This window comes from Pinus tabuliformis, chromosome Q (assembly GCF_031772625.1).
Source record: "Pinus tabuliformis cultivar Carrire ecotype Pingquan chromosome Q, CPIR1, whole genome shotgun sequence".
NCBI lineage: Eukaryota > Viridiplantae > Streptophyta > Pinopsida > Pinales > Pinaceae > Pinus > Pinus tabuliformis.
Window position 1 is genome coordinate 602,897,124 of NC_142296.1, and position 24,212 is coordinate 602,921,335.

Genomic DNA, 24,212 nt, shown 5'->3' on the forward strand with positions numbered 1-24,212 from the left:
GAATCTCCACAGCGTAAGTAGGATAAGATGTCTCTCCATTGTATACTTGTTGTGCTTGTCTGTTCTTCGGGTTCATATTTGGTTGGGCAGGCATCTGAGGTTGTTTAGGTGGAGCAGGGTGTAAAATATGTGGTTGAGTATGAGGTGAAGGAAATAAGGCTGGAGCATTGTTGTATGGGGGCCTCCACCCCTAGGGTGGGGCATTCCACTGAGGCTATGGCGGAGTATATGGCTAAAATGACTAGTTGGTCAGCTAGGAATGGTACTGAGGTGCAAAATACCAAGGAGAAGGTGTAAACCAAGAGGGATGAGCAGGGGCCCCCCAAGATGGAATGGATGTGTTCTGGTTAGGGTTGTAATATGCATGGGATGACCCTTGCATTCCCTACTAGTATGGTCAAGGCCCATGGGATCTCCTTTGATTTATGTAGCAGAGTTGTTTAGTCACCCCTTCAGCTCCCTGATACACAGCTTTTAGTCCAGGTAGAGAAGGGCACTTGTCTGTGGGGTGGTTTTCTTCACAAACCGAGAAATTTTTGATAAGGTTTAATGGACATTCATTCCTAGGGTGCCTCCTTGTGTATCTAGGGAAAAATATGGCTAATTCTCTCTCTGCTTCCTCCTGCTTTCTCTTGATGCGCATAGTGTCCATTTGTAGGGCAAGGGTTTGCAACATTTCACTCTTGAAATCTTATAGCATATTTCCAATTTAACCTTTTATGGATGTGTTGGAAAAGGATGAGCTGGCCATTGGTTGACTACCCCTACCCTTTTTCCTGGCTTCCCTAGAATGGTTCCTAAAGATAGTCTTGATATATTCATAGGCTAGCTGGTAGATGTCCTCTCTTGCTAGCAAGTTTAGGGTATTCAGAATATCTTCCCTTATCCCTTAGAGCAGGACTAGCTTCAGTGAATCAGGATCAAGAGTGCACCTGGCCCTTTTGTAGCTAAGTTGGAATCTTTCTTCATAATCCTCTAGGGCTTCATCATGCCCCAAGGTCATCCTAAAAATTTCCTCTTTAGTGTCTTTGGACCTGCAGTAGTCTTGATACTTGTTGTTGAAGACTTGTTGCATCTGAGCCCAAGTTGTGATGATATCCCCAAGTAAACCCATGAACCAACGCAGAGCTACATCCTTGAGAGTGGATGGGAATAATTTCAACTTCTTCTCATCAATGGTGTAATCATAAGTTATGCATATGATAGGAACTCAAACAGGAAAGTATCTGGATCTTCTGAGGTCGGGCCATGGAAATGAGGAAGAGCATAGGGGCTTATGTTTTTCATCTTGGTATCCCCATTAGTTTCTCTGATGGGAAAAGCACCCTCAATTATTTCTCTATCTCCTCTATCATTTCTATTTTCAACCATTAGGTCAGTTGGAATGGGTTCTCCTTCTTCTTCTCCCCCTATAGGCTCTTCAAAAATCTCTAGTTGTTCGCCTAAGGGGTCCTCCAATTCACAGCCACCGAAGAAGAGGGAAGGTTGGTTGTTTGAAGTGGTGGAGGTATTCGGTAGAAATTTTCCTAAGATATCCCTATTCCTACAAGGCATGTGTTATCACTTAAGAATTCTAATTTTAAAACCGCTCACATTAGTTTGATGGTAAAAAATTCAGTGCTAGTCTAGTCTTGAGTTTTGTTTGCCTTAGAGTCTGAGTCTAAGGAGTCCACTATGCATCCTCATTCACCACCAGTCTCATAATTTACACAATTTCCATGTGTCAACTTTGTTCAAAGGTTATTATGTGCTACAAAGCTCTTTAGGTGATTTCGTAGCGCATAAGTCAGTTTTAGGTGTTTTCGCAGCGCAACATGTTTCATGTAAAGTTCATAGCGCAGAAACCTCGGTTTAGGTGATTTCGTAGCGGAAAACACCGATTTTGCACTAACTGCGCTACGAAATGGGGAATTCGTGCTGATCCATAACACATCTCACCCCAGCTGTCATATTTTCTGCAAGAATTTTACGGGGATAACATGTGCAAGGTCTTACATGTCGGTCTTGACACGTGTTCTGTAGCCTTCAAATTTGATTCTTGCCTGTACTATTCAAATCGAGATTTCCATCCAAAACCAAATTTGAAAATTCTCTATTAAGACCGAAACTTCTGATTCTGGTTTCGATTTGTGATCAATCTGGCAGTATGACTTCTGGGAAGAATGGGCTCTTGTCACCTTCCTTTGTTTTTAATTTGCAAATTGTCTTGAAAAACAGAAAGATAGAAAAAACCCCCAAAGGTGAAGGCGTTTCTAGCGGTAGTAAGTGACATCACAGCTCTTGTCGCTCTCAGATTCGTGGTTCACAACCATGATAATCTCTTCGTTGCTGCCGAAGCAACACATGCTGTGGGCATCTCTGTCTTGATCTACAAGCTCTTCAAGGAATGGAACTGTGCAGGCTTATCACTTAAATCTCAGGAGCTTACTGCTATATTCTTAGCAGTGAGGGTGTACTGCAGTTTTGTTATGGAATATGATATACACGCAGTGCTTGATTGTGCAACATTAGTCACCACTTTGTGGGTGATTTACATGATACGTTTCAAGTTGAAGGCAACACATGATGAAGATTTGGATAATTTTCCGATATATTATGTGGTGATTCCATGTGCAGTACTTGCCCTTTTTATCCATCCATCAACATCCCATAATATTGTAAACAGGATACTTTGGGCCTTTTGTGTTTACCTTGAAGCTGTTGCAGTTTTACCCCAGCTTCGCGTGATGCAAAATACAAAGATAGTTGAACCATTCACAGCCCATTATGTGTTTGCATTGGGTATTGCAAGGTTTTTCAGCTGTGCACATTGGGTACTCTAGGTTTTGAATAGCCGTGGCTACTTGTTTTACATTGGGCCATGGCTTGTGGCCGTCCATGATACTTTTGTCAGAGATTGTTCAGACTTTTATTTTGGCAGACTTTTGCTACTACTATGTTCAAAGTGTTGTAGGAGGGCAGCTTGTGCTGCGGCTTCCTTCGGGAGTGGTGTGATTTCAATCTAATGGCTCCGCTGAAGTTTCTATGGAACTGGTGTATGCTTTGGATCTGGTGCCAAAATGTGCTTTTCCGCAAAAGCAATTACTTCTTGCAGCAATTGACATAGCGGATGCAGGCTCAAAATCAGGAAGTTATGTAGTATACTAAACTTGCTCAATTACAGTTGCAGAGAAAACAAAAATGACCAGGGATCATAATGGATTTCGAAAATTGTTTATAGTATTAACAAAGGCAGGAAAACTTTTGCCTCTTCACTCTGGAGATGGTCGCATTGTATGGTCACAGTTGCTCCCTGCTTTCCGGAAAATAGAAGAATGCCAAGCTCCTTCTGTGTTGAAGGTCCTTCCTTGACGGATCCCTCACCAGCATGCTTTAGATGAGAGTCCAGTTGTTTTGATAATAGGGAAATGTGGTCTAGGACATGATGAGACAGGGATTCTTTCATTTGTAGATTCTCACAGTGGCAAAGAACTTGAATCTTATAGGCTTTCCTATCCCATATCTCAAGTGATTCCTCTGCCAATGACAGATTCAACTGAGCAACGGCTACATCTTTTTGTTGATAACAATGCAAGGGCACACTTGTTTCCTAGAACCAATGAAGCACTGACTATGTTTCGTAAACAGATGTCAAATATCTACTTATATTTTGTTGATATAGAAAAAGGATCAATCCAAGGTTATGGTATCAACAATCAGGACATGTCAGATATGGTGTTTAAGGATTATTGCTTCAAAACTAGAGAACTGTGGTCTGTATTGTTTCCTTCTGAATTGGAGAAAATTGTTGCCACTGTCACAAAAATGACAGCTTGGAGGAGGTTTTTATCTTCACACATGGCAAAGGTGGACAGCAGATCAAGGACGTGGCATTCTGATATGTTTTGTATAATCAAAAGGCTAAAGAACATGCTTCTGAGCATTCGAAGATTTTGGAAAAAACTGAAGCCGAGAGGCAAGGGTAACCTCCGAATATCTCTGAGCAGTTAAAAAGTTTCAACATTCCAGGTCAACATGGGGCATTAAATACCCATCTCAGCCATTTCAGCCAAACTGAAAGAGGACCAGGTGTCAAAGAACGAGGAGAAGCCATCATGCATACAATAGGGAGTTAGAGTCATAGTAGATTTAGAACTCTAAAAAAGCTCCAGTCAGCACTTTATTGTATTAATTAGTTAATTAAATAGTTGATAAGTGTCATTAGAGGTAGTTAGCGAATTCCCCTCATGCTGGAGGAGGAATCTCGATTAGGTAGAATAAGAATTCTATATATAGCTGAAACAGCAATGTAATGGGGGTTGGAAAACTTTATGACAGAGCATTGTATTTGGCTTATGTAAAGACACAGTTTCAGTAATATAATTTGGCTTTACTTCTCAGGATTCATGAAGGATTTCTATGTTCAGAATGTGTGATCTTATCCTTTCCTTAATGTTTTTTACAGTTGTATAGATGTATAATCACTCAGAATTCACTGATTGTGCTCTGATTTCCTGTATGCATTTATAAACTGTGGTTCCCTATGAGTTATGTTCTGAATATTCAAATGCTGAATGCCCTGACTTCTATGTAAATTCAAGATCATTGTTTATTTGAGGTGTTGTTGAATCCATAGGCCCAATGGAAACTCGTTTAATGTTTTTCCAGCATCTATATTTGTCACAGTTATTTCACAAGAGTTAGCCATCTTATCTTAATCAAAATCATTAACCCATCTAGAGAGAGCCCTCTCAGGTTGAGGAGGCTAAGCCTCAGCCTAAAGTAGGTTTGAAATAGTTACTTGAAGTCTTCCTGGTCTGCAGCCTTCCAGGGCCTGATTTTGAGATAACATTTTGGTGCGTCTACCGGGAGCCTGAAGTCTATTCATTCCCAAAATTAAGAGGTTGAACTTCTGAAGGTAGCAGGAGCTCAGACATCTTTTTGAGGCTGCAAATCTACCTTGGCGACTCCATTGTTGAAGAATTCGAAATTCATACATTCATGGTGATTCCACTGGAGTTATGAAGGACCCAGATGCTACCATTCTTATTTCAAGGTATGCATGCATAAATTTTTCAGGAATTCATGGTTTCCCAAATCATTTTCCCAAGGATGCATATTTTCTAAGGAATGGTCCAAAATTCAATGGAGAAGATTTGAGTTTAACTTTGAAGCATATATCAGATTTTTGTGATTTTACAGAGCTTCTTAGAGTTAAACATGAGGATGTTTGCATTATGTTGTTCTATGATTCATTTCAAGGGAAATGTAAACAATGGATTGAAAGCTTTCCTACCAAATCCATTAAGTCATTTGAAGACTTTTGGCTTATGTTTTTGGAGGAATGGATGGATAGATCAGATGTGGTGGCAAACTCTCCTTCAATTCAAGGTTTCAAACAGTGGAATGATCATCATATTAATGAAGAAATAGTTGAAAAATTTTCTTTGTCCTTGTCTTCTTATCTAAAATCATTTGACTGCAAGGCAGAGGATAAGATGAAATTTTTGGATGAATTTGCCAAAGACATTGAGAAAGATATTGAACGTTTACAAGGTCAAATTCAACCATATAGTCTTCGTGGTTGTGATCATTCTTTTCAAAATATTTTTATGGCAGCACATAAGGAGAGAGTGTTGTTTCCTTTCTCTTTCACGTTTGAGGAAGAGTACACTGTTGTTGAAGATCAGTTTTCACAACCAGAAAGTTACAAGAACCATCAAGCTGATCATGTATTCTGGTATCCTATAGCCAAATATATGGAAGAGTTTTACTCTCCAGTGTTTCAGTTTTTCTATGAAGATCAGAGGCAATTTCAGTGGCAGTGGTCATCACAATATCATATTGGCTCTGAACTCCGATGCAGTCAAAGAAATCAAACATCAGATAAGACAAATGATTGGCTACATTGGAAATTTCACATTGATTGAGCTGAAAGAAGTTTGAAATTGATAGGGTAGGTAGGTAGGTAAATGCAAATAAGCTCAAGGTTGACTGAGCATTTTTTTTCAGTAGTGGTAGATTTCTTTATCTCACAATGATCATCAAGTTTAAGCCCGAGGTGAAGGCCCAAGAAGTTGGAAAGGAATGCTCGTCAAGCAAATCTATGTTTTTCATAAAATGGACAAAGCACTGGACCTACGAGTTCTTAGTGTACTACAGGAGCACACTATCCCAAGTGGAGCCACTGTTATCACTAAAAAAAATTCAAAAACAATTTGGACAACTTGTATGGTTTCAAAGTTGGATTTCATAGACATGTCTGAAGAAAGGAAAAGTCACAGATCAGGCCAGTGTCTTAGACCTGAGCCTGAAGGCTTGGATGTTCTCATGAGGAATAGAGAGGTTGAAGAAGCATTCAAACAGTCACAGAAGAAGAAGGTTCAGATCAAGGAAGTGGTACAAGAGCAGTCTATTGATAAAACAGTCAAAAGAAGAGTAACTAGAAGTCAATTAGCCAAGGAAAAGGGGAAGACAATGATTGTTAATGAAAGCCCAGCTTCAAAGGGAAGTTTGAACGATCTCCTCCACACCATCTACATAGAAGAGACTCCTTTGGTCCAAGCAGAGCTACTTGAAGCCAACAAGAACAAAACCAAAGGAGTTAAATCTTCCAAAAAGCTTCAATTTGATGACCAATTCTCAAAGTTTGTTTTCAAAGCCAAGAAGGCCTGTGACTAGGCATTTAAGAAGATTACAAGAGGTAGAGTCAGAGGTAAAAGAGACAGATTGAGGACCTGCAAATTCATTTGAGCAAACTAGGAGGACAATCTCAGCATAAAAGAACCGGGCTGTAAGTGATTGGAGCCTAACACAATTTTGGTTAGAACATTACATTTTCGAAGATGTTTATGGATGAATTATGTCAAATATATGTGGCCTATTGGCATAAGATGAAGCTGTGAAGAAATCACAAGAAGAATATTTTTTGAAAAAAAAATGTGTTTTTTTTATTCACACAGCAGTTTCGTAGCGCGCTACGAAACTGCTGTAGCTGCATATTATGACTTGATGGACCAATTTTGAGAGACAAAAAGCAAATATTTGTGAAGAAGGATTTCTAAAAGGGAGTATTTACATGGTTTAAACATCCAGCAAGGGAAAAACAAGTAGCAGAAGGTCGAAGAGAAGAATAAAAAAGAAACTCTAGGAAAGAGGAACTTTCTCTCCTAGTTTCTACCAGTCAACTTCTAGAAGAGTTTCTGAGCAGTGGAAAACTACTCTCTGAAAAGTTAAATAGGTTTTCATTCCTAAGATACTGAAGTACAAAAACCTCTTCTACTTTCTTCAAATCCATTATGATCTGGGAGAAATGAAGGACCAAAGTTATGCTACGAAACTGTTGTAGGTGCAGTTTTTCATCTCCTGTTTTACACCTGTTTTTCAAAGACACATTCTGGGCGGTAGGGAAGGTGTTTCAAAAACCCAAGATAGGTTTTTGTTCAGCATGGATTGGTTCACAAAAGCCTCCTTCAGTTTTTCGAAATACATTTGTTATCAGAAGTTATGAGCTCTGTCCCAAGACCTATTTTTCAGCCAGAACAGAGCAAGGGACAGTCTCCTAGTTTCTAGGAACAGCAAAAGGATGAGTCATCAAGGGCCAGCTGGAAGGTTATGAGCACCATCAAATTCGACTTCATGGAGCTTTAGGTGTCAAATAATGTTTTAAATGTTTAGACAAGGTTTTTGTAATCATAATAAGGAGTTACACTCCTAGTTGTATTAGGTCTCTAGGACTCCTGGTTAGCTGTCCTTTGTATTAAATAGTTAGTTTTAAGTGTCAATAGGTGTCAAATTAGGAGGAATTCGAATTCCCCTCATGCTGGAGGAAGGAATCTACATGAACTCTATATATGGGAGAATAAATAATGTATTAGGGGTTGGAAAACATTAGAGAAAAAGACTACTTTTGTAAATGATATGCAGGGATTGATATATACAGAAGCAGTTGGACTTTTCTGAAGCTGAGATTCTTAGTGTACTTCAGTGAGCTTCATATTTTATCTTTGAAATGCTTTACTTCCATAGTCTTAATGCTTACTTCTCAGGATTCATGAAGGATTTTTTATGTTCAGAATATGTGATGTTGTCCTTTCCTTAATTCTTACAGTGGTATGGATGTATAATCACTCAGAATTCACTGAATGTGCTCTGACTTCCTGTATACATTCATAAACTGTGTGGTCCCATATGAGTTTATGTTCTGAATGTTTAAATGCTGAATGCCCTGACTTCCATGTAGGTATTAAACTCTGATCTATCACTTTAAATTCTTTCCTTTTGAATACCTTGATGTATCATTACTCAGAATTCATGCCCACATGCTCTGACTCCTATGAACTTCAAGTTATTGAGACTTTCTTGAATGTGTCACTCCTTCATTGAAGTATATACAAGCCTCAGTTTTATAAGAAGAGCTATTTGTTATCCTTATCTCTGTCACTGACTCCATAGCCCAATGGTAGCAAGTCTCCATCTTCCAATCTACAAACATATAAAATCACAAACCATAGAGTTAGCCATCTATCCATATCTTTAATCAATATCATTAACCCTTTGAGAGAGCCCTCTCAGGCTAAGGAGGCTAAGCCTTAGCTAAAAGATTGGTTTGAAATAGTTACTTAGAGTCAACCTGACCAGCAGCCTATCAGGATCTGATTTTGAGATAACAGCATGAAAGAAGTGTTTTTGTTTTGTTTTGTGGTTTTTTTCAAGCTTTGAGACTAATTGCAGAATTGAAATAACAACCTGAATAGAAACTAATTGTTGAATGAAATCTTACTTACGGAATGGAAAATAAAGAAAACCACTTACAATTACTTTTTCAGAAATGAAGTTAATAGCAGAATGTCAGAGATAAGAAATGGAAGAAAGAAAGTAGAAATCACATCTTACTCAGACACCTCCCTGACAATAGCACCAAAAATTGATGAGCACCAATATTGCAGCAAGAATGTTGCAACTCCTGGGGCTACCAACTGTTGTGGGGAAAAATGCCTATGTAGGATGATCCTATCCACCTAAGGTGTGACAGTGCCTTAGCAACAAACAAATACAGCTATTCTGGTTCTTTCCTTTATGAAATATGAAAGAGGGGAGATCGATAGACTTACCGTTGTCTTCCGTTTGTCCCTCGATCTAGATCCTCTCCTCTTTGGGTGTTCACAGCTACTTGCCTCCTCGCTTGGTCAAGAGAACAGCTACTTGATTCCCACGAGATCACAAGAGAACAGCTACCTGTGACAAGAGAATAGCTACTTGCGACAAGAGAAGAACACAACACAAAGGCAAATATACATATTCATAAATGATTCAGGATTAGAAGTAAATCAAATTCACTAATGCAATCATACAAATACACCAGTATATAGGAGAAAACCAAGATAGCTTTATTGATTGATAACAAGGTTCAGGAAGAGATACAACCTAGAGGGCTCCAATCCAGCATCTCCTTCCCAGCAGAATGGAATTCCTTCTTCAGCTCCCTTCAAAGCATTAAGCACCCAATGTTTCCAGTCTCAAACCAACAGCAATTCTTTACATTCACAAAATTCCAGCCTCTAGATCTCATGGAGGTGAGATCCATATATAGATGTTTGGAGAGAGGATGAGTCAGCTTGAGATCTGACTAGTGTCCTCTCCCTTTGTCAGTTCTTGAGTCCACTTGGAGGTTCTTGCTTCCACTTGGAGATTTGGAACCTCTTACTCATCACCAGTCGAATTCCCTGAGGCAAGTGTCATTTTGGAAGCTTCCTGGCTTCTGACACCTTGAGGAATGAGACTGCCACATGTCCAAACTCGCTCAGCGTAGGTAGCTAGTGTTGGAGTTGACATTCAACGCAGGTAGCCAGTGTAGCAGTTGACATTCAGCGCAGATGCTCAGTGGAGCAGTTGACATGATCCTGAATTGACTTGTTTTTGAGTGGTTTCAGTTGGAGAACTTCTGTGAATTGCTGTGGTTAGTTAGCCTTGTTCCTCTAGGGGTAGGAACAACATGTTTAGGGACTTTGGATCCCTTAGATTATGGACATTTCATGCTCAATGCTGTAAGGCACAAAAATGTCTATAAAAGTTGCCCCCTAAAGTATGAGGCCGTTTATCGGGTGAAATGCTTTATCCAGGAGGGTCCGAAGTTCATCCATTTGCTGGGAGGAGACCTGTAATAAGATACAATACAATACATTATGATTCATACTGCTTTCATGATCTAGCTGAGGTGGGCATTCCCATGCTCAGCTTTATAAATTCATTTTTGTACATAGAACAGACGATCATCTGATGGTAGACTGATAATTTTGGCGAAATTATCATCCTTTGAGTAGGATGATCATTTGCTGCAATGATGTACATGTCAAATGTCTTTATCTTTCCTGAATATATATCGCAGCCCGGATGGATGAAACTAGATCCGGGGTCTTCAAACTCGTTCGATCTTCACTCTAAGTACAAGTCGATCCATGTGAGAATTGCGCTGAAGTCGAACATGGAAAGACATCGCTTGATTACCGGTCAATGATGTAAACCGTTAACAAGCGCGAGAGGAATCACCAATAATGATAATGACCCTCAAGGTACTGCAGTACAATTCACGTGGTGTGAATAAAGGACTTGGCGTCGAACACCACGCAAAATCTTCTGGTCGAAGGTCATTGATGTATACCTGTCGCCGGAAGTGAGAAACTTGCCATTGAGGCATGCAAGCTTCAAAGTACTGAAGGGGATGTTCCTAGATCAACTTCTTGGATAATGAGCTGATGTCGACAAGAAGCGATCCGTCAAAGGAGGGCCTTGATGAATCCCACATCAGTGACACGGAACGGAGCTAATGATTTTAATGGAGGTGAAAACAATCTGTGACATATGATTCAGGGTGGCGGTCATGAATGGATGAAGGATAATGTATGGCAGTGGATGGGACCCGTCTGACTCTTTCTGAACGACTTCTCTTGAACATATGGCGACACTGATGCGATGGATTGGTAGCATTACCCCAAATATGGATGGTATGGCGAGACCATGGTGATGTGACCGGTGAATGAGACAACCCAACCCGATTGTGGTACGGAGGAAAAGTGTCATGTTCAAGAGCGACCTGCTACCATCAAAGTTTTCTTTAGTTTTCTCCCAATTTTTCCCCAGTCATTGCTGACCAGTACCTCTTTATTTTTGTCAAGCTTGAGGAGGATAACATATGCTTGTTCTATAACCTGCCCTTCGGGCAAGCCCATCGCTATGTTTTAACGAGCCTAGCGATAGGGAAACTCGTTCTCGTCTAAAGACAAGTTTGTCGCTATTTAATAATTTTAACAAGTCTAACGACAAGGATAACTCGGTTCTTTTCATTTTTAGAGAGTCTGAAAAGATACATAAAGTCAACTCCAAAATCCCTTTTTCGTCATCTAATCCCTTAAGTCCGAAAAATTATAAAACAATACAGAAGGGATGAGTTTTCGATAGTTTTAACGAGCCGAACAAAACAAGCGCTCGATCTTTTTGTGCAATAATCCCTCAGGTCCAAAAAGATTAAAATCTAGAGGAGGGATAGCTCTTTCGATCCTTTAACGAGCTGGAAGGCCAAGACTCAACAATCTTTTCATATTTTACGAGTCAGTTGAAAAGAGCTTAAAGAAGACTCGTCTTTTGAGGAATGAGTGATAAACAGGGATAGCAGCAGATTCCAGGTACAGGTTGGAATTTTCCAATCACGGCAGTGTCACAAGGATGGCTAGGTGAAATCACTCTTCGCAGCTGTTCCTCAAAATGGGTAAACAATCATATGGAGGTGAACGATCGGCCAAATGAAAAGTGGAGGTGGCAGGTGCAAACACGACCAAGGCTTTTATGGCTGATAAATTTACGATCACAGTGGTTATTTACCGGGATAGGTTCATTTTTTATTTTAAAATGAGCTTAAACACTGTAGGAAACTCTTGCTCACTGCTTATATATATTTTTTAACGAGCATGAAGACCGCGTTAAAACTGCTCGGATCTTGCGTTTATTTTTTAACGAGCATGAACTTTATGCTAAAACTGCTCGATTACCCAGTCATAAGATAAGAGTGTCTCATCAATATTCTATTTTTTATGGAGCTTCATCTCACTAAGCTTTGCTCCCTATCCTTTCTTTATGCAAGTTCGGAAACGACTAATCCTACGAGTTTAAAGGGTTAGAGGTCCTAAAAATTTAAAAAATAAATAGTTGCCCCTTGCTTGCACTCCAAAAGGTTTGCATGCCCCTAGGTATAAAGTACGATTTCAAGGTCAACTCTACTTCTCCTCCTTCAAAACAATTGTTTTAAAGAGAGAGGCTTACCTCTTTCAGGTTACCCAAAGATTGTCTCGTTACTATTTCAAACAAAACACTTCCTCGGCAATGTCTACCGAAATAGACAAGGGTGAATGACTCTGGCGCCAAACACGTAACTTTGACAAAAAAATCCTATTCTAGAACAACCCCTCTTCCATCCACGGACAGGGTACGGACTAGTCATATTCTCCCGTGGAAACCTACCCTATACCCAAAGTTTTCCTGCCGAAGCAGGCCAGGACGCATGCCCCCTGGGTTCCAGTCATATCCTCCCGGATTACTCGCGCTCATCAGGAGGACGGACCGTGGGTTGAGATACTTCTTGCATGAATAGACCATTTAGGGATGCTACATGACTATTTGCGATGCGTGATCCGGGAAATGAAAGTTGGTCCACGAGCTTGACCATTCTTCCTTCATGCGGAAAACACATTACTCTAAAGAGTGAGGAGACTATAGCTCCCATGCAATATATATAGTCTCGTCCAAGGAGTAGGTTATAATCCAAGGGTCCTTGAACAACCATCACGTTCATTTGAACGGTCTTCCCTTTCAATGTTATAGGCACATTGGGGAGGATCCCTAAAGGTCGACTGGTTCCTTTATCAAAGCCCGATAGACTTCTCATCTCAGGCAAAAGTGCTGGCGAACCAAGCGCTTTCCAAGCAATAGAGGAAAGGATACTCACAGATGCCCCCTCATCAATGATAGTGTCAGCCATTACCATTCTGTATATTTGACAAATAATTCTGAATGGTATACTGGCTGGCAACCGGGGTCTGCCTAGTTGTTTCCAGTCAAAGGACACAACTAGGTTGCTTGGTGGTGGGACCGAATATACGGCCGGATAGCGCTCTGAGGAACTTCCTTCCTGCGATAAAGGATTGGTGGCATTGCCCCCTTGATCATCAGAGTCAGTGCTGATGAAGAGAATCTGGACGGTGTCGTCTTGATTCTCCTCTGTGACGGTGTCATTCGAAGATAGAGCCTCTGAAGGCAAAACCGGGTCAACTGCCGTATCAACCTTTTGACTTTCGTCAGGCATGGATCCAGACGGTTCATCTTCAATGACAGGTGCTTCGGCTGACCACCTGGGCGGGTCAGTCGGATTCTCAACTAGCGAGGGACTTGGCAAGAGTTTTTGATATCCAGGAGGAAGTTGCGCTCGTAAAATCGGGCGATCTTCCAGAACTCTTTTTGCCTCGTCTAAGAAGGGACAACGGTGGATGGCGTGATCGCCTTCACACAGTCTGCAGGGAAATTTAGCTTTCCCGCTCTGTCCTGGGGCTTCACTCCTGCTAGTTGACAGTGAGCAGTCGACATGGCTATCAGAGGTCGATGCTACCGAATTGTGCAAACGGGGGGACCAGTCTCTTAGTATCCGGGGGATACAGGGACAATCTCTATGGAAGTGGTCTCCCTTGCATATGACGCATGGCGATTTAGGCCTTACGAGTGCTGTGTGTGGATTTTTGTTAGATGACACTTGTTTGCCCCCAGTCGCCTTAGGCTCCTTCTTCTTCTTTTCTTTCTTCTTCTTCTCCTTCTTCTCCTTAGGAACACGGTTTTTTGATTTACCAGTTCCGTCAAGCGAAGAGGAAGGAGGGGAGGAAGATGAAGTGGAAGGCTGGGAGGCAACTCTTGTCTGATCTAACTATTGACTCGACTATTCAGGAATGGTGGTATTCTGAATGACATTGGTTGAAAAGAGCCAAACTGGTAGGCCAATCGTCAGTCCTGGAAGCGACAATGTGGCCATGTGGGGTGCACCAACATCTCCCCAAGAGGAGAAGGGACTAGGATTTCCACCAAGAGGAATTCCCTGGTTGGTGTGCTCCATCCTTTCAACCTAAAGATCAACGCAGGATTAAAGGGTGATTGTTCCGTTTAAAATAAATTGTTAACGACACTTTAGACACAACTTGCTTTTTCACTTTTAAAGAGTCGAGAAAAAGCTAAAGATGACTCTAGTCTCCTTCGATGTTTTAACGAGCCCGAAGTGACAAATGCTCGGATGGACTTTTTCTGTTATAGAGTCTGAAAAAGGCCAAAAGAAACTGCTCTGGAGTTCTAGGCAGAGGGTGTGCCAAACTTTTCACAAAACCGCAGAATACGTTTTAGGGTACGGGTGGTCAATCTTCGTGAATGTTGTGTTCACTGCATTGCGATCAGTAGGGCGGCCGACACGGCTTCCTAAGGATAAAAGATATATGCCTATAGGGGTCTCCCAATATATACGCGACGGTACGTGGGAGCACAATCCGTACTAGCGCTATCGTCCCTCAGGAGGAATCACCCACCTTCCACGAGATCGACAGTCACTAGGCTTAACAACGTCGGAACACGTCTCTAGCCTAGACCTCTTTGTTTTGCGTTATGTTACAAAGCGTTGTTAGGTTCATTCAGTTTATTTTAGGTTGATCTTTTTAAAGTTTGCCTTTCAAGGTTCACCACGAGATGTATGATACAAATTCCTAAATGCAGTCTAAAGATGATAAGCAAGCTTTATAATCTTTTCAACTTTGAAAATCCTAGCTACTAAGGGAAAAGGAACTATCTTTTCTCAAAGAGCAATCAGCACACTCTAATGCACTCTTCCTAAATCCAACATGCAAACTTATCAAATGCAAATGCACAATGCAGGTGTTTGTTTTCCACTTTCTTAGTATATATGCCTACAAAGAAAGCTTTTTGTACAACTTTGAATTTGCTTTTAAATGATCAATACAAACAAGTTCACTTTTTCGAAAACAACAAGGGTAGAAGAGATTACAATCACTTTGCTACTTTCGAAATAAAGACTTGTTTTGACACTTAAAAGAGACAAATTCAAACCAATAAGCAAAAGTAAATCTATAATCAATCTGCAAACAGCCAATGAACTCTCTTCTAAGATCACAATCAATCAGATCTGAATCAAAGGCTACAGGATGACTACTTTACTCATGCAAAGGAAAACTGTAAATGACTCCACAAACACATAAAAACATTCACAGTATTTTTGTACAAAAAAGAGGCGGAATCTAAGCAAAGAAAAGAGGTTATCAGACTGGTACCTATGCTGGTTAAAGGCTGCAAAAAAAACAAAGATCAAAACAGGGCAACAGAGGACAGAGAACCCCAGCTGCACAAGGCTAAACTGGTTCAGCGCAAGTCCAACACTGAGGACTTGACATTAAGCGCAGGTAGCCTTCACGAGACCTGCGTTGAAATGCAGACTACCTTCACAGCAGTTGCGCTGAAGGAGAAACTCTCGTTTCCCCTGGGTTCTGGGTCATAAAATGCTCAAAAATCGACTGTTTCAGGCCAAATCAGAAACACAAGCAAGGTATAAACAGAGGGATGCTTTGAGAGGGTACTAAAGACTATCACAAAGGATCATCACATCATTTGTGAGTCCATTGTTAGATCATAGCCAAAATCCAGTGAAGGATCAAGGCAGCAACAGTCTACTTTGCAGAAGCAGTTCGATGCTGTTGAGTCTATGATGCAAACAAATGATAGAAACTCAAATGAAATGAATAAACAAGTTCTTCCCCAGTGGAGTCGCCAATTTGTTGTGGGGAAAAATGCCTATGCAGGACGATCCTATCCACCTAAGGTGTGACAGTGCCTTAGCAACAAACAGATACAGCTATTCTGGTTCTTTCCTTTATGAAATATGAAAGAGGGGAGATCGATAGACTTACCGTTGTCTTCCGTTTGTCCCTCGATCTAGATCCTCTCCTCTTTGGGTGTTCACAGCTACTTGCCTCCTCGCTTGGTCAAGAGAACAGCTACTTGATTCCCACGAGATCACAAGAGAATAGCTACCTGTGACAAGAGAACAGCTACTTGCGACAAGAGAAGAACACAACACAAAGGCAAATATACATATTCATAAATGATTCAGGATTAGAAGTAAATCAAATACACTAATGCAATCATACAAATACACCAGTATATAGGAGAAAACCAAGATAGCTTTATTGATTGATAACAAGGTTCAGGAAGAGATACAACCTAGAGGGCTCCAATCCAGCATCTTCTTCCCAGTAGAATGGAATTCCTTCTTCAGCTCCCTTCAAAGCATTAAGCACCCAATGTTTCCAGTCTCAATCCAACAACAATTCTTTACATTCACAAAATTCCAGCCTCTAGATCTCATGGAGGTGAGATCCATATATAGATGTTTGGAGAGAGGATGAGTCAGCTTGAGATCTGACTAGTGTCCTCTCCCTCTGTCAGTTCTTGAGTCCACTTGGAGGTTCTTGCTTCCACTTGGAGATTTGGAACCTCTTACTCATCACCAGTCGAATTCCCTGAGGCAAGTGTCATTTTGGAAGCTTCCTGGCTTCTGACACCTTGAGGAATGAGACTGCCACATGCCCAAACTCGCTCAGCGCAGGTAGCTAGTGTTGGAGTTGACATTCAACACAGGTAGCCAGTGTAGCAGTTGACATTCAACGCAGATGCTCAGTGGAGCAGTTGACATGATCCTGAATTGACTTGTTTTTGAGTGGTTTCAGGTGGAGAACTTCTGTGAATTGCTGTGGTTAGTTAGCCTTGTTCCTCTAGGGGTAGGAACAACATGTTTAGGGACTTTGGATCCCTTAGATTATGGACATTTCATGCTCAATGCTGTAAGGCACAAAAATGTCTATAACACCAACTTTACTTTATCAACCCAGGGTTCGTACAAACTTGGAGGTGATAGTGTTGTATACACAAGCAGATGTGATGGGTCCACTCTTTGTCACTACTAAGCTGGTGATAGACCACTATGGTTTCTCAAACCAACTTTCTATTGATTCAGAAGAAGCTATATTACCAATGAGGAAAAGGGAAATTTGCACTAACTAGAATCTTGTCTAATGTAGTAAGGAAATACAGAAATCAAATGCTTAGACACACCACTCATCTAACTAATTGCTAAGATGATTTTCTTTAAAATAATGCTAAGTTAACATGTATGTAATCCTACTGTCTTAGGCATGCAATCTGAAATAACCAAACACTCTACTATTGTGCATGTAAATGAACATAATAACTCTTTTTTCCCTTTTGTCCTTTTTGTGTGAAAAATATGAATGCTAAATCCTCTTGGTGATGTGGCAGGTAGGTTAGAGATGGTGGTGAAAGGTTAGATGGCTTAGGAGGCAAGTAGGGGTCTTCTCTTGTCTTCCTGGATGCTTTTTCACAATTCGGCCTTAAAACAAGCCACTGTAGTTCGTCCTACAGGATGTCCTAATGCTCCTACAAGATCCCCCGTATTCCTACAGGATCCAACCGAGAGTAATAGGAGTGATTTGGAAGGTGGTGTATGGATTAGGGAAGGTGAATGGTGGGAGAAATAAATAAAGGGAGTGACTAAGACTTCTTCATAGCTCAAAACAGAGTTTGTAAGATGGTTGGATTTTCTCAACAAACTTGGAAAGTTTTTCTTATGGAAGGATGAATTATTTGAGGGACTTAGTGGAAAAAGTGATGATTATGGATGGATGAGCTTAGGATGGGGTTGCTAGTCATGAGATCTCCCTGCACTATTGGAACTCTTGCACTACGTAGATCACTGGAATTTATCCATGAATCATGTCAAATAAGAAAGATTTTCAATCAAATAAAGAAACATAATTTTATTATATAGTTGCTTAGCTCATGCATGGAAATACTTGCAAAATAATGTGAAACACTATGAGATCTAATACAAGGCTAAAGATATCAGAGATGACAATTGGATCCTATTCTTGAAAACTGAATAGATAATGGACTAAGTAGCATAAAACCCTAAATTCCATGAGAAATCAGAAATGTGTCCTTTTGGGGCTGCATAGGAGTTCTTTTCTCAAACCATGGTCCCTGAAAGGAGGAGTGAGGCCAACTCCACCTGCTAACATATTTTTGGTATTCCTTTTTCTTTCTAAGCTACTGCTAAAGTAAGACACAATTGGAAACAAACTAATCCAAATTCACAACTACTTGTAATGAAATAATGCTAAAACCAATTCAACCATTAATCTATGAAATAAACTAAGCATACAAGTACAAGAAGAGGAGCCTTTGCTGCTAGGGTTGGACCCTAACCCAAGAGCTTTAGCCCTCTAAGTCAACTCAGTGTTGGATCAAGGAAATGCTCATTCTCATTATCATATCAGAAAAATTACATAACAATGTCTTCCACAAGTCTTGAACTCGAAAATTCTTAGTGCTCTTACATAAAAAAATCTGAATCCTAATGAGGCTCTAGGCCTTCTTATTATACAACTAAATTCTCCAACGAATTCCTTAAATCTAGGGAGGCTTGGCTCCCAAACTCAAGATGAACTGGCTCTTAACTGTCACTGGCTCAACTGCCTTTTGACCTTCATGACTTGGCTGCTTACAACTCCGAGCTAGTGTGATTTGATGGAGGAATATTCGAATGAGTGAGGATTAAATGAGGAGAATCTATCTCCTACAATATCTCCTCCTTGTCTCATTCGATTTTTTTTCCTTAATTAGCCAAAATTGCCATGATTTGTTCTCAAAAATTTGCAATCAATGCACATTAGACCACTAGACATAACATCTTACTTTTACTCATCTCATTAAGGAAAATATAATTAAAATATGTAAGGAATTATGAGAAGAGTTGATTTTAATAAGCTTGGAGGTGTATTAAGGTCCATATAATTACCCAATGATGAGGCTCATCAATATGCCACCAGATTCCCCTACTGAGTAAGAATTGCACCAATAGCATAGTCAGAGGCATATGTCTCAATCTCAAATGGTTGTTGTAGGTCTGGTAATGTGAGAATTGGTGGAGAGCAGATGTGATGCTTCAACTCAAAAAACACCTTCGGTTGGGATTCAAACCAAAATAACTTTTCTTTCACCCACCCTTGGTGAATTGACTCAAAGGCCAAGTGATATTAGAGAAACCCAACACGAACCTACGATAGAATTGGAAAGACCTAGAAAGATGCCAAGTCTTGTTAGATTGGTTGGGGCTATCCAATCATGAATAGCTTGTACCTTGGTTGGGTACACATGCACACCCTATTCATTAATGATGTACCCCAAATATTTAACCTTGGTCATACCAAAAGTGCTTTTTTTCCAAATTAGCACACAATTTGTGTTGACACGGGGTTTGGAGGACCTATCAAATATGGTGAATGTGATCTTCCCAACTCTTACTAAAGATTAATATTTTGTCCAAATACACTACCATGAATGAGTTAGTGAAGGGTCAGAAGATGTCGTCCATCAGCCTCATGAAGGTTGTTGGGGAATTCGTCAACTCAAAAGGCATGACCAATCATTCAAAAATTCCCTCCTTGGATTTGGAGGAAATATTCCACACATCAAAGGGTTCGATTGGCACTTAGTAATAACTTAACTTCAAGTCAATATTGTTGAAATATGTGGCCCCCTCGAGTTGGTCCAAAATTTCATCAATCCATGGGATTGGAAACCTATTCTAGACAACGATCTTATTCAACTCCTGATAGTCAATACAGAGTCTCCAGGTCCCGTCCTTCTTTTGTGCCAACACGATTGGGCTCCCACAGTGTGATGAACTTGGCCTGATGTGCCCTTTCTACAACAACTCCTGAATTTGATTCTTGATTTCATCATTCTCTATAATAGAGCATCAATAGATCGTTCCATTGGGTAGCGGTGTGTCTGGGGTCTAATCGATGGAGTGCTTGACCTAACAGTGTAAGGGTACCCCTGTGGGTGAGGTGAAGATGTTCCTGTACTCCTCCACAGCCTTGTCCATTTGTTATTTTCGTGCCGAGGAGCCCTATCTGTAGGTTGTGTACATGGCCACAATATTCTTCTTTCCCTGAGGGAAAATCAAAAGGAATAAAAATTTCCCAGACTAGGAAATTATCTTACTGCATTTCTTCGCAGATATCAAAGAGATGGTGGTAGGTGATGCTACCTATGATATCTTGTATACGTTATTTCCCAAAGTAATAATAACAGTGTTAGGCCTAGACTCATACACTAATCCAAACTTATGCAAGAATGCAACTGAACAAATATATAAACATAAACACAGAGATGCAACATAAATAAAACTTAATTTCATTAACATCAAAGAACTAAAATATGATTACATACATAATGGAAATAAACTAGCTCGGGTGATGGTAGCTTATCTCTGAGAAGAGATGTGGTGGCTACATGCCTCTAAAATGTGTTACTATGAGGCTCAAGGGCCTTCTTATTATTGAACAACAAAGGGAAACCCTAAAAAACCAAAAACCTAACCCTAGGAGATGGAATGTCAAGAGTTTGTGGGCTCCGTTGGGGGTTAGTTGGGCATCCAACTTCCCGGCATCGTAATTTGGTCATATGATCTATGTTTGGCACATACGATACCTCATTAGAAATATCTCTCTAAGTAATACAGGATTTGTGGCAGACCCCTACCTACGGTTATGGGCCAACGACAAACCTCAAAAAAGCTCGTTTAGGGGGTCAAAAAGCTTCGGAAGTGCAAGACCAGAAAAACTACTAAAAATAGTAATTACTGCTATAATCAAGGAAACTGATGAAACCGATTAGAAGTATAGGTGGAATAGGCGGGTGGCCACCAATATCCACATAGATCATTATCACCCCAAAAATGATCACTTAGCCATTTCATACTAAGTGGATTTAAATACACTATGTAGGATCCATTTTACCATGGTAAATTCACTTTCACCATAAGAAATAATTTATTAAATCATTTCTGATTAAAATTCAAAAAACCCCATGAGAATAATTGAATAAATCATTATATATTTAATTTTCTCTAGAAATAATTATACAATAATTATTTGATAATTATTTCTTAATTAATTTTGACTCAATCACCTTGGAAAATTTAAATAATTCACTATTTATTTATTCCATATTTTCCTTACGAGATAATTACTAAACCACTATTTAATAATAATTTCTTTCTTAATTCTCATAAAGTGATTAATAAATAATTTTTATTTATTAATTTTTTTCCGGAGAAAATAGAGTTCATAATTTCTATTAAAGAGAAATAATAGAAATTACACGCTGTTGATGCCAAGGCATATGCTGTAGTGTGGTTTTTACCATTGCTCAAAAATTATACAAAATTACATCCAGTATGTGTCACTAGGATACGATGGTTCTGTATCCGTCAAAGATAGACAGTGTCTCACAAAATTTAACCAAAAATAGACAGAGTTGAGGAATATATCCCTCATGCAGTAAAATAAGTATAGAACCGATCTGAACTGTGCTGTTATATACAAAAATAAACATGTAGAGCAAAAATTTAGATGGGGAGGTTGTCCCCCTGTTGGAGGCCATCAATATATGGTCGATGATAGAATCTGTGCATCCCCTCTGGATTGTATTCTTCAATCAGCCAGTCTCCTAGAGGCCGATCCGCCGTTTCTTTCGAGAGCCGGTCAGCAGTTGCATTTCTTTCCCTGTAGATGTGAGAAACAGTGATCTGGTCAAAATGTGTTTTTAGAAAAACAATTTCTTCCAAGATGTGTTTCAAAGAATATGCATGACAAATAGTTTTATTATTTGCCCAATCAATCACAATCTTTGAGTCCCCAAAGATTTGTATTTGTCGACAGTTTTTGGATAGAGAAAAGTAGAGAAGATGTCTCAATGTAATAAGTTCTGCATCGTTATTGGTACCGGGGCCGAGTCCCAATCTCAGGTGAAAAAAGTGTGTTTCTGTTAGATGAAATAAAATACCCCCCCCCCCCCCACATCCTTGCATTGGTGCTGCCCCATCGAAATATGCCCAAGGCATATCCCTGTTGATATTTTCAGGCGTAATGTTCCTGGGTGTGTTAATTTTATTTTCAAATGGGATTTCCATGTATGCCGCGCAGATGGACGGCGGAATTAGTTGCCAATTGACCCTGTTGTCTTCAAAGATTATGGCATTACGCCTGTTCCAAATGTACCAAGACACCACAGGCGGTAAGTTCCTGGCCTTTTCAGAAGCCACCGCAGTCCACCACTGTTCCCAGGCTGTGGGTATATCTGCTCCTTGCCAAACTGTGTTTATGTTGAGAGTCTGTGTGACCTGATGCCATAAATCCTTTGTAACCTCACAGGTGAGAAATAGGTGAGGTGTTGTTTCCTCCTCTTTTCTGCAAAGTACACACCAAGTTGGTCCAGCGAAAGCCCGTTTCCTTAGAGTGGCACCTGTAGGTAACTTGTCTGCAATGATATTCCACATTAGAAGCCTGGCCCTAGGCTGTGCTTGAAGCTGCCAGATATCAGACCACCAGTTTTTTTGTATGTCAGGTTTCTTAGCTTTGATAAGATTTATGTAGCCAAGCTTTGGAGCATAAATACCAGATTTGGCAGGTGCCCATATTAGTTCATCTTCCTCCTCATGAAGCTTGATGTGTGATTCAGTAAGTGCCTGTATGTATCCTTTCCAATATTCAGTCCATTCGTCTAACAGATGCCACTGACGATCCGTGACCCATGCCTGTGTGAAGATAGTTGATCGTTGTAGATCACCAATCTGAGCCAGATATTTTATGCCCCTGTTGTTTAGATGTCGAATCAATCCTTCCGGCAGTAAGTGTGCGTTCCCTGAACCAGGCCAAGGGTCTAAGCCAATACGGACCTGTGCACCATTGCCAATTTTCCATAGCAGGTTATCTCGGATGAGTGGCATAGCTTTTAGTGTGGCCCTCCAGATCGCAGATATGCCTTGGTGGTTCCATGTGGGTCTGCGAAGCCATTCAATGATGTTGGAGGGCCAAATATACTTTTGGTGTATTACTTCCGCCCATAAACTGTCCATCTTGAGGAGTGACCAGCCCTGTTTCGCTGTTAACGCTTGTGCAAACTCTGAAAGAGATTTTAGTCCCCACCCTCCCCATCTCTTGGGCATGGAAACCAGGGACCATCTTGTCCAAGCAAATATCTTACCCTTTTTATTGCCATTCCACAGGAACCTGTTGCAGATTTGTTGAATTTTTTGAAGGATGCCTTTTGGTATCCATGTGAGGGACATCCAGTAGACTGGGGTAGCCTCAAGTACAGATTTGATCAGCAGTAGTCTACCAGCTTTTGACAGTAGTCGATGTTGCCAGCAGATGATCCTTTTTTCAATTTTGTTTATAAGCCATGACCAGTGTTCAGATTTATAGCCATCCGGCCTTAATCTGAATCCAAGGTATTTGATGCCCTCCAGCATGTTATTTTCCGAGAAGGGGAAGTGCTGTGTCGCCAGTTGAGTTTCCTGATATGTGCATCTCATCATGGATCTGGTGGATTTCTGCCTGTTGATCTCCATGCCCGTGGCTTTACAGAAGAGTTGTAGAATATCATTTAGTGCAATGGTGTCCCGGACACTTCCATTGAGAAAGATTAAAATATCGTCAACAAACAGTAGGTGGGTAAGAGAGTACTGTTCAGTGATTTTGAGACCGCTGAAGTCTCCATTCCTTTTTGCAACAGCAATGAGCCTGCTCAGTCCCTCCATAACAATAAGGATGAGTAGTGGGGAAAGGGGGCAGCCTTGCCTGATACCTCTGTTGATGTTAAAGCGAGCAGAGGCTGCACCATTAATAAGGATGGCAAAGGAGATAGATGATATACATCCCATAATCCAGTTTATGAGCATGTGGGGGAATCCCAAATGGGTAAGAATCATCTTAAGGTAGAGCCAATTTACCTTGTCAAAAGCCTTTGCAAGATCGATCTTTAGTGAAATTCCTTTGAGGTTCTTCAACTTAATAGAGTGTAAAGCTTCCTGGGTTGTGCCTATGGCCTCTTGGATGTGGCGGTTTTGGAGAAAGGCAAATTGTTCTGCAGATATATGTGTGGACAAGATAGGTTTAATGCGGTTGGCAATGATTTTGTAGAGGCAATTACAGAGAGAGATAGGGCGAAAATCATTGAAGGATGTGGGGTCATCAGATTTGGGGATCAAGGCAATG

The 24,212-nt window shown here is 40.4% G+C and overlaps 2 protein-coding genes across 2 annotated transcripts in view; one reads left to right on the top strand and one right to left on the bottom strand.

The window, feature by feature from the left end:
* The window catches only part of LOC149220895 (uncharacterized), a 111,906-nt gene extending 109,032 nt beyond the window's left edge, over nucleotides 1-2,874 (top strand). Inside the window, exon 2 of the mRNA XM_089387239.1 lies at nucleotides 2,226-2,874. Within this exon, the coding sequence (XP_089243365.1) occupies nucleotides 2,226-2,822 (597 nt within the window). The 3' untranslated portion in view covers nucleotides 2,823-2,874. The remainder of the gene's footprint in view (nucleotides 1-2,225) is intronic.
* A 340-nt stretch (nucleotides 2,875-3,214) lies between these two features.
* Nucleotides 3,215-23,755, bottom strand: LOC149220896 (uncharacterized). The gene is made up of 2 exons (XM_089387240.1): nucleotides 22,049-23,755; nucleotides 3,215-3,589 (listed from the first exon to the last, which is right to left on the bottom strand). The coding sequence occupies exons 1-2, from the start codon at nucleotides 23,753-23,755 to the stop codon at nucleotides 3,215-3,217; spliced, it is 2,082 nt and encodes a 693-aa protein (XP_089243366.1).
* Nucleotides 23,756-24,212: the final 457 nt, after the last annotated feature.